The sequence below is a fragment of the Loa loa genome, assembly GCF_000183805.2.
Source record: "Loa loa unplaced genomic scaffold supercont3.37, whole genome shotgun sequence".
In the NCBI taxonomy this organism is placed as follows: Eukaryota; Metazoa; Nematoda; class Chromadorea; order Rhabditida; family Onchocercidae; genus Loa; species Loa loa.
In genome coordinates, this window is record NW_018108217.1 from 239360 (window position 1) to 249311 (window position 9952).

General features: G+C 29.1%; 3 protein-coding genes across 3 annotated transcripts in view; 1 reads left to right on the plus strand and 2 right to left on the minus strand.

Moving 5' to 3' along the window:
• The window catches only part of LOAG_17061 (hypothetical protein), a gene marked incomplete at both ends in the record, with an annotated part of 2824 nt that extends 1875 nt beyond the window's left edge, over nt 1-949 (minus strand). Inside the window, 4 exons of the mRNA XM_020449722.1 lie at nt 170-400; nt 559-624; nt 750-815; nt 914-949. Of these exons, the coding sequence (XP_020306715.1) occupies nt 170-400; nt 559-624; nt 750-815; nt 914-949 (399 nt within the window). The remainder of the gene's footprint in view (nt 1-169; nt 401-558; nt 625-749; nt 816-913) is intronic.
• A 193-nt stretch (nt 950-1142) lies between these two features.
• Nucleotides 1143-2332, minus strand: LOAG_17062 (hypothetical protein; the record flags this gene model as incomplete). The annotated part of the gene is made up of 3 exons (XM_020449723.1): nt 1143-1379; nt 1497-1667; nt 2192-2332. 3 exons carry the CDS (start codon nt 2330-2332, stop codon nt 1143-1145), a joined length of 549 nt encoding a protein of 182 aa, XP_020306716.1.
• An 819-nt stretch (nt 2333-3151) lies between these two features.
• On the plus strand, nt 3152-3548 carry LOAG_09679 (hypothetical protein; the record flags this gene model as incomplete). Its single annotated transcript, XM_003145206.1, has 2 exons — nt 3152-3343; nt 3420-3548. 2 exons carry the CDS (start codon nt 3152-3154, stop codon nt 3546-3548), a joined length of 321 nt encoding a protein of 106 aa, XP_003145254.1.
• Nucleotides 3549-9952: the final 6404 nt, after the last annotated feature.

Genomic DNA, 9952 nt, shown 5'->3' on the forward strand with positions numbered 1-9952 from the left:
ATATATATATATATATATATATATATATATAAATACTCAAAAAACTGAATACATATATCTAAAGATTTTTAGATGCCTAATAACACATTGTCACAGCAATTGGAATTAAGTAAAACAAATTGAAAATGGAAAGAATAAAAATTAATTAAATTAAATGGTAAAGAATTACAGTCTTTTTCAGTCTTGCAATAAGTGGTAGCGACAAAGCAGCTACGATAGCCATAAATGAATTGAAATTGCCAACATTGATGCATTCTTTAGCAACATCAATGAAGTATTCAATAGTATGCACCCGGCACTGCCTTTTACTACATCGTAGTATTTCCGTAGCCGTAAGATAGGTCAATCGGTTTGACCAATCAATATAGTATCTTATGTTATTCGTACGATTGCCATATCTCTAAATAAGAAATCATTTTTTAAATTAAAAAAATCGTTTGTAATAGCACTTCAAACATTCCGGATCGTTTATAATAGCACTTCAAACATTCCGGAAAGTTGTCTTTTCCATTTTGATCCATTCCATATTTCATAGAATTTTTATGAATAAAAACAAACTTTTCTAGCGTCATCATCCATTGAAGCGTAAACAATTTCATCTGGACCAATCATATTTAGTCGCTCCTGAAAATCGCTTCGATGCGTAGTAGCATTACGTAGAAAAATTGTAATTTGTTAAATCGGTTTTAAATTTTTTATAGAAAACGAAAAAAAAAATGAAATAAGAAGCAAATGCAAAGCTTATTAACCAATTCAATAAGCGTCATTTGTCGCGCCAAAGTTGTTGGATTTGGACAAATTTCCACTAATCCTTTCTGTAATTACTATAAAAAAGACTGTGAAATAGTATTTTATGGTGAACCGTATTTAAATTCTTAAAAATATTATTTCAAACTGATGAGTCAAAACAAACATAGTTAGTATCTTCAGTATTCAGGACCTGACCCATACTCGATGAAATATTTGTCAAAGCTCGTCCGAATCTTTCTGCTCGATCAAGCTAAAATGCATAATATTACATACAAATTGGACATACTTCATTTAAATCTGTACGTGTAACTCTTAAAAATTTTGTTCACATGAAAACGTCAGATTATATCACCTACTCCAATCTTCAAGCATTAAAAGAGTAAACGTTGAAATTAACTTCCCGTGTGATGAAGTTGTTTGAGCAATCTGTCCGTATGTAATTTACAATGTTCATCGGTGGAGCATAAACTAAGCAGCTCAACCAAACGTTGCTGCATTTGTTCATCACGGAAATCATACGGAATACTTTGAGTCCATTCAAGACACAATTTATAGATTCCACGGAAATTACGTGTTCGTCCTTCCTTTGTGAAATTTGCATTAGTTGCATTCTGTTTGAAAACACATTGCTGTAATAGAAAATTTAACCTTAATTTTCGAAATTTCCTTCATTTATGAAAGAAGTTACATAGCCTTTGAATATTGAAATTTTAGAAAAATAAAAGAAAACCAAACAAAGTAGGAACCTGTAGGATTTTTTGCAATAAATCTGGCGGTGATATAAAAATACGAATATTAAGTAGAGCAGCAAAAATATACGATTGTTCGGGTGAGTAACTATGACTGGGAATAAGTAGTTCAATTAGTGAATCCAAAGTAACACTCATCAATGAACCCTCCTTGTCAAACACTTTGTCCTATAATATATACCGCTATGATTAATTGAAATGGTTAAATAATTTAATACGGATTAAGTTGAATTTTTAAATTGTTGGCATTATATGCCACTTATTGTCACTTATTGTAAAACACTATCTTTGTGTAAATTTCTCTAAAATTATATTGTATTATTAAAATATGTCACAGATGGTCACCTCTCTCTAATGCTTTTGCCTTTTCCACTTGTCTATTTCATACTAACCGTACAAATTTTATTTATACTTAGGCATGAGTAAATTAGGCAAGAATCAATTACTTCTAAAATACTTTGTTACTTTCCTATCTTATCTTATCTTTCTTTTCTTCCACAAAGTTCAATATTCTTATCGCAAAATTTTAAATTCCTCCCTCAGAACTTTTAATATCGTATTTTCTGCAGTGTTTGAGTCTTTTACCTATTATTAAAACTTATTAACTAGAGAAAGAAAATTGAACGCTTTTTCAAAATAGTCCAAAAAAAACGACAAAATAACAAAGTGTGGAATAATTCCTTGGAACGAACATGTTCCTCAAAGATTGGATACGACGTTGATGGATTTCCTGTCAATGGATCTTGCTTGGACATTGGTTTTTGCTTGTTGATTTTTCCTTGATCATCTTCCTTTCTTTTCCTGTTCCCATTAGGTAAATCATTTGATGCCATCGATATTAACATACTTTTGCCTTCTTAATTAATTCTTAATTTATTTTTATCCGAAAATAATGAATGATACAAGATAATTACACCATTTAAAGAGTAAAAAATTGTTTTTATGAATCCTTTATATGCAACTCCGTCAACGTTGGCCAACATTCCAAATTTTATCATTTTTCCTGATAATATCATTAAAATGTCATTCATGATAACCTTACTAGACTAATTATTCTACCCCATTCAAAGGATACTGATAAGACAATAATAAATACTGCTAATTGTAAGCATTTAAATTTGTCACTATAAAACATCTATCTAGATTAGCTAACTTTTATTTTCCATTCATCGACTTTAAGAGGATGTGAAAAAAATGAAAGAAATGAAGGTATTCCTTTACATTTTAGATTATTGGAGAGTTTAGTATGAAGCAGCAATTAAAATTATTCAATCCAACTTCCGTATGTTTTCATATTTTTTAAATAAGAAATTTTGGAAAATGACAAAAATAATTTCTTATCACTATTATATCATTGTTTATACAACATATATATCACCATCAGATTTCATTGTAACTCGTCGTGATTGGAAGAACTATTCATTTATCAGCTATCAATAATTTATAATAAACTTGAAATTGTGATATCTTCCAACTATATGAAACAAAAGCAATAAATAAATTGCAAATAATGATAAAAAGAATATAATTAGTGAATAAATAATCCATCCATTAATCTCTGATGCATTGATATATCTCTCCCATTGCAAGTCAAAAGTACCATTAATGTTAGCAAAATTCATCAAACCACTTATCCCACCGCCATATTGCCGATGAATTCATGTAAAATTGAAGATGTTGCAAACGATAAAAATTCGGCGATATCGGGGGAAAAAAAAGAATTCGAAATCGTAGGAAAAGATGCAAGAAAAAAGAGAGAATTCCCAGGATCTGCAAATGTTACGATAATTTTTAATCGTCTGTTTGAAACAATCATTGCATCTACGCCGGCTAATATTCCACAGGTACAAACTTACAAAGTAAAACTGGATTAATGAAGTTTGTTGACAGTCTATCCTAGATCAGTGAAGTTGCTAGTAGTCTATCCGAGATCAGGAAAATTTGTCAGCAAGTGAGAATCATGGAAAATGCAACATAGTACCACTGATGGAACATTCTTTGCTTTCTCTCGAGAAGAAATGGGGTAAATTTCACATTACTTTTGTGTAGCAGTTAATAAATAAATAGCGTAATATTGGATAATTTGACTTTAACATCCTAACAAACATCTCTTCTAACAACTGATAATTATAAATGATTAATTCATCAATCAATTATTACTTCAACGATATTTTACTTAAATTAATGAATTGACAAATTACATGACTAAAACAAAAGGATGTTTAATCAATTCGTCATAACGTTATAAAATTAGCCACCGAATATTATGGTAAAAATGAAAATTGATAGTTTGAAATCATCATATGTATAAAAGAAAATTTTCATTTCATGCAAATTCAAGAAAAGTTAAAAACTTGATTTAATGAAACGTAAGAAATTTTAAATATAAAACTTAAATAACATATTGTGGGGGAGGGGAAGGGGAAAAAAAGTAATTAAAAGAAGCCATTGAATAACACGGTATTCAATCTCGCCCATTATTTACTTTCAACAGGTGTATCTTCTTTTGCGATCTTTAAAAATGGACAAACTATTTGAATAGTTCTAAAAATACCGAGCATATTTTATTTGATGAAGCAAAGTAAAGCTTCACCTTGGAATTCACCAAATAAAAATTCAAACAATAGTGAAAAAAAAAATTTTTTTTTGTTCTTGTATTTTGCTTTTGCAAATGGATGGAGCGGTTGATAGGAAAGAAATATAAATTAATGAAAAAAAGAAATAAAAACCGTAATAAATCAAACGGTAAAGTTTTATATAACGGCAACATTGGGAATGAATGGAAATTCTTGAAAATTAATTTTAATTTTACAAAGGAATTCTTAATTAATCATTAATGTTTAATTGAAAAATTGTTTCAATTAATCTCAGAATCCTTCATTTTTGGCTTTATTGTTATTGTTGTTGTTGTCTATTAATTGTTAATTTTGAAGAGGAATAAAAATTGCCGCTTATTGATAACAGGTATAATTATCAGGATAGGAGAAGAGATAATTTTAATAGAATCTTATATTTTTTGGCCATATAAAGAAAAAAAAAAGGAAATTAGGTCGAGCGTACATATTCTTCGTTCAATGTATCTTCATTTGCTTGTCATACATCAATTACCAGTTTCATTTCTCTCTAAAATATCACATATTTTCATGTTTTCACCTTTATATCATTCGTTTACCTTTCCTTCTTTCTCTCTCTCCCTCTCTCTCTCTCTCTCTCCCTTTCTTTCTCTCCCCTCCTACTCTTTCTCATTTCCTGTTCATTATTTTATTAAAGGACACATTAAGCTATTATCGCATTTATCTACTTGTTGATTTTGGGATAATTCGTCAGGAACCATCAAGAACCAGTAATATTTGCCATTACACTATCAAACTATTAGAAATTCTAACCCTTTTCCATCTCTTTTTATTATCTGTTTTTACTGCTATAAATGACGGTATTTTTCAAATATGCAACTAACTTAGTTATTCTCTAGGAATATTTAAATTACATAAATGAAGAGCATAGTGTTCTTTTTTAACCAGAAAAAAAACAAATCCTTTATATTTGCATGTTTTTACATATTTCACTTAATGATTTTTGGACTCAAAAAGAACTGATCAAAGATTGAATTACAAACGATAAACATTATGTGAGCATTTTTAATTTCAATAAATATATGTAAAGCTTTTAAGAATAGAGCCAAAAAAAAGCCTGAAAGAAAAAATTAAAACTGAAAATGGTGCATTGGAAGCATAATCAATGCAAAAATGGTCCACATAGTGCTCTTTTCGCTCGGAAAGAAGAAGGATGTGAAACATATTCAAATGATACTGAAAGATGAGACATCAATGCTATATTCAATTTATCACATGGCAGCTAAATCTTGGCATGATAAGTTGTTTGATAGGCTTTATGTTGTTTAGGCTAAGCTAACTTTCAAAAATGCTCGCCACTTTTCAAATACATCCAAATTTGCCAACTTATTAACATTTCAACGAATCAATCAATATTTAATTCATTATCATTGTATTTGTAATTTACAACTAAGTCAGATTCCTCTTCTTTTTTTCTTTGCCGATAGTTCTATCTTGGGAAATAAATAGTAATTTTTGTTAAGTGTTAATTTGAAGAAAATGGGAAAATTTCCACTGCCTAACAAGGCGAGACAATTTAAACGGAATGATTTGACAGTAATTTTTACAAATTTCTTTTGCATGACCGACGATGGGACATGTCTGTTTACAGTTTACGTCATCAAACCGTTCGCTATATGAAACGGTCTTATTGATCTTGGCTATTTGGTCAGTTATTAGTATGAGGTTAGTAGGAAAAGTTGTTTTGAAATAAAAGGATGTTTTTTTTTTTGATGGAATCCATGAAGGATTTTTGGGGATAAAAACATGTGATTTATAAGAAATTTAATCACATAATATTACCTTAATTTAATGGTTGTTATTTATTCATCTAATTGGATTTATATAAAAGTTAATTTAATTGGAGGAAAAAGAGAAAGAAAAAGAAAGATAACAATCAGTGAGAATTGAGAATTAGAAAAGAAAAAATTGAAACACAAAGTTAGTAATTTGGCGGGAGAGACGAAGTTTCACTCTCATCACCAAACACAAAATTAATTAATGATTGTGAATGATCTGGCTAATCCATTTGAATTATTTGAAATGATGACTGGAAATTTCAAAAAACTAAATTTTAAAAAGTAAGCACAACACAGTTTATTGAAGATGAAACGGACATATCACTTATTAGTTAATTAGTGTGATTGGATTGAGAGACGGACTGTTATTGTAGGCAAGAATGGAATGAATCTAACCAACTAGATTAAGTGTCGTCGAGTCAAAAGATTTTGCAAAAGTTTTATAAGTTGATTTTGTCACAGAACAAAATTGTCGGAAAACCAAGAGAATTATAATACTTCAAAAAATATCGATTTCGTGAATTTTATAAAAGTCAACCATGCTGTTGTTTATGCCTTGTCCTAACACTGTAAAGGTCAGGTAATACCGTTGCACAGTATTGTAACAATATTATACTCTTTTTGATCTAATTAGCCCTCTGCGTATACGTGCCATCATTTGTTACTTTGACAATCTTATGCGCTTTTATTAAAATGTTGTAAAAGTTATACACACCCTTGTCTAAAGGTTGCAAAGGTCACACATCCAATATAAAAGGTCTACCAGGGACACGAAGAGACACTATTTTAAAAAAAATTATCAGTCCTTTTACTTACGTTACGAATCAATTAACTCCTCAACTAGCAGTTGTACAACAAATCTCTTAAACTATATCTATATGAATATCAAAATGCAGATAAGTAATCGATACTGATTGGTTATTCGCCAATATCTTTTCATTACTTTTATTAAAGAATAAATATTCAAAAGCCTTTTATAAGCCTTTCGAATAATCAGTCGTTGACAAACCTTCGATACAATACAACAAAGATCATCTTTTATGAACAATTAACGGTAATGTCAATATTTGTTTTCTCATAAAAAAGGCGAAAAATTCTCAGGAAATGAACTAGTACATTTGGATATGAGAAGTTCATTAATGTATATCCATCCATTCGTTTAGATATGTATATTTCCGGAATTAGACAATAATCAAGTAGAATAGGAGATGAAAATCCGGAATTAAACAATAATCAGGTAGAATAGGAGATGAAAAGACGAGCGAAAGAAAAGAATTGGGAAAAATATTGTGTGATTGAAATTTAAACTTTGTCCTAGATAGGAGATAGTTAAACAGTTCGTTCGTTTAGAAGGGATGAAGCAATAAAAAAAAAAAAGGAGAAGGAAAGGAAGGCTTGTATAAACAGACCGATATGCGTCAAGGCCGTTCCATCGTTCATTTCAATCAAACAAAATGAGCCGATAACCTATTTCTTCCATACTCTCTGATCTGTGCCTAAATAAACGATAGTGATATTTTGTGGCGCATATGCCGATACACACCCATCAAAATTTTTGATAAACAGCTCTCAACAAAATGTATCAAATCATTATAGCTTTTTAAATGGGATGAATCATGGATGATATGTTTATCGTACAGGTAAGTAGATTGTTTTATTCATCTTCAGATTAATAATACCTATGTTATTGCACTGTATCATAAATGAGTTGATAAGTTTATTCAGAGAATGTTGAAAATTTTTTTTTTGTAAATTATCATTCATTAATATTATTTTCAATTCTTCACTATAACTTAATTTTGATCGTAAAAGTGAATTTTCTGCACTATCTAATATATCTATAAAGCAGTCTTTCATAATTGTTCTAAATTAATCGTTATTGAAAACGTGAATTTGATCGCTTCGGTAACGATATGAAAAATTATCACTTTATTAAAGTATAGTGAAATGGTAATTTAACAATTATTTGCAAATTAATTTTAATTGTATTATTAGTATTGGTGCATTTCAACGGTTATATCCTTCTTGGGGAATTCTTCTATTGATATTTTGATCGTTCCAGATCTTATCATAAAAGATTAATCATAATTAATGTTAATTTCTTCTTTTCCATTGATAACAATGTGCTTTTCTTCTTATGGAATTGATTTGAATTTTAAGCTAAATTACGAACAGAATTAATTGTTCGAGCTTATTAATCATTTCAATAATTCAAACACTAATTATTCGCTTTCTGTTACTTTGATTCCTTGTTCTTGATTTGGGTGCAATCCTTAATTGACTGAGTGACCGATGAAGGTTAATCTCTCGAATAGTCCAATCAAATTATTTGATGAACATAGGACTTGAAATATAAAGTATTTACTGAGAAAATAGAGATATGAAAATTTTAAAAACGACAAAGAGAAATAGGACGACAATTTTTTGATCCACTATCTTCCATGATAAATGATGATTGACAATTGAAATTTAATGGAGTGGAAAAGCTTGGCTCATTAATCGCATCTTAAATATAATCCTCACAATTTTATCCTACTTAAAACAAATAAATTCCAAACAGTAATCCAAATAATTGAAAACCTTCGTATGGATGAATCAAAAGCCTATATGTGGGATAATCAATAATAGCACTATCGATAAATTCATCAGACTGTATGATGTAACAAATTTGAGGGTCAATATCTATTCAGTCATTCTTTGTCCTGATGGATACTTTTCCCAAAGGAGAGAATTTTCACAGTAATATTCATTCTGTCCGTCCCTTATTCGTGTCTTTCTGAATTGTTTACGGAGCAGACGAAAAGTTATCTGTTTACATCAAAATAGAATCCTTTCAATTTCACTGAAAAGTATTTTTTTTTGACAACTTTGTTTTCTTGCTGTGATATTAGAATTGCATAAAAACAAAAAATTTAACCACAAGAATATCACAACACATCATTTTTTCTATTATAAAAGCTATCTATTTTTAGTAAACTGATAACCTATGACCCCAAGTAAGTTGAATAAAGTGAAAAAATGAACCAAAGGAAATGAAGGGTTTCATTTTTCAATTAAAATGTGAAATTCACATCATGCATATAAGTTATGTAATGGTCAAAAGATTCATTCAATGTAAACATGATGCATTTCATTGGTTTGTTTTTATCAGAATGCAATCAACAAATATCACTTTATCCTGAAAGAACGATTCATCTGATAGCACAATGCTGATAATTCATACTTCACTGGTTGGTTTAACTTATCTGTTTCGTATCGTATGATAATAATGTAATTCGAGTTGTGATGTTAGTTTAAAGATTAACTTTTCATATTTCGTTCACCGCTTCTGAATTCTTTCTCAGTGCAACTTCTGATCCGAAACTTACAAACACTGCTAAAACATAAAATAGAAAAAATAAAAAAAAAATACCCGCCATTTAATAACCAAATCAAGAACCTGAGATTCTAATATTTGAAATCTTCCATCCTTGATCTTTCATTTTTGATCTTATTCTTGACAAAAATATATTTTCACATGGAATTCATTTTTTATTGTGTCACTTCAGTTCTTTTACAGCTTTTTTTTTTTGCACTTTATTGTCATTCTAAAAGTCAGCTGCTAAAAAAGTACATTTTTAGGAACATATCCAAGAAAAAAAAAGGAATTCGAGAAGTAAAATTGAATAAATATCAAAGGATAATTTTATTTCACTTTTCCATGGAAGCACTTTTCAAATAATTGTTTGTTAAATGGTAATTTTGGATTTGAAAGTTTCTTAACGAATGAATTGCCTTTTCACTTTACTTAACTATGCCACTAATATCAATTAATATCCTAGAAATTAAACGATTTAGGGAACCTTTTTTTTCTTCATATTTTCATTTCAGGAAACTCTCACATTTTATAAGAATAATTTAATCATAAACACGAATTCAAAAGTAATTTTTGTTTTTTTTTCTTTTTATTAACAAATCTTATCTACTTTTCTTAATTTTTCATTTGTTTAGTTTGTGATAACAATTAAGTATTTCATTCTTCATATCTGAAGAAGTGTCTACA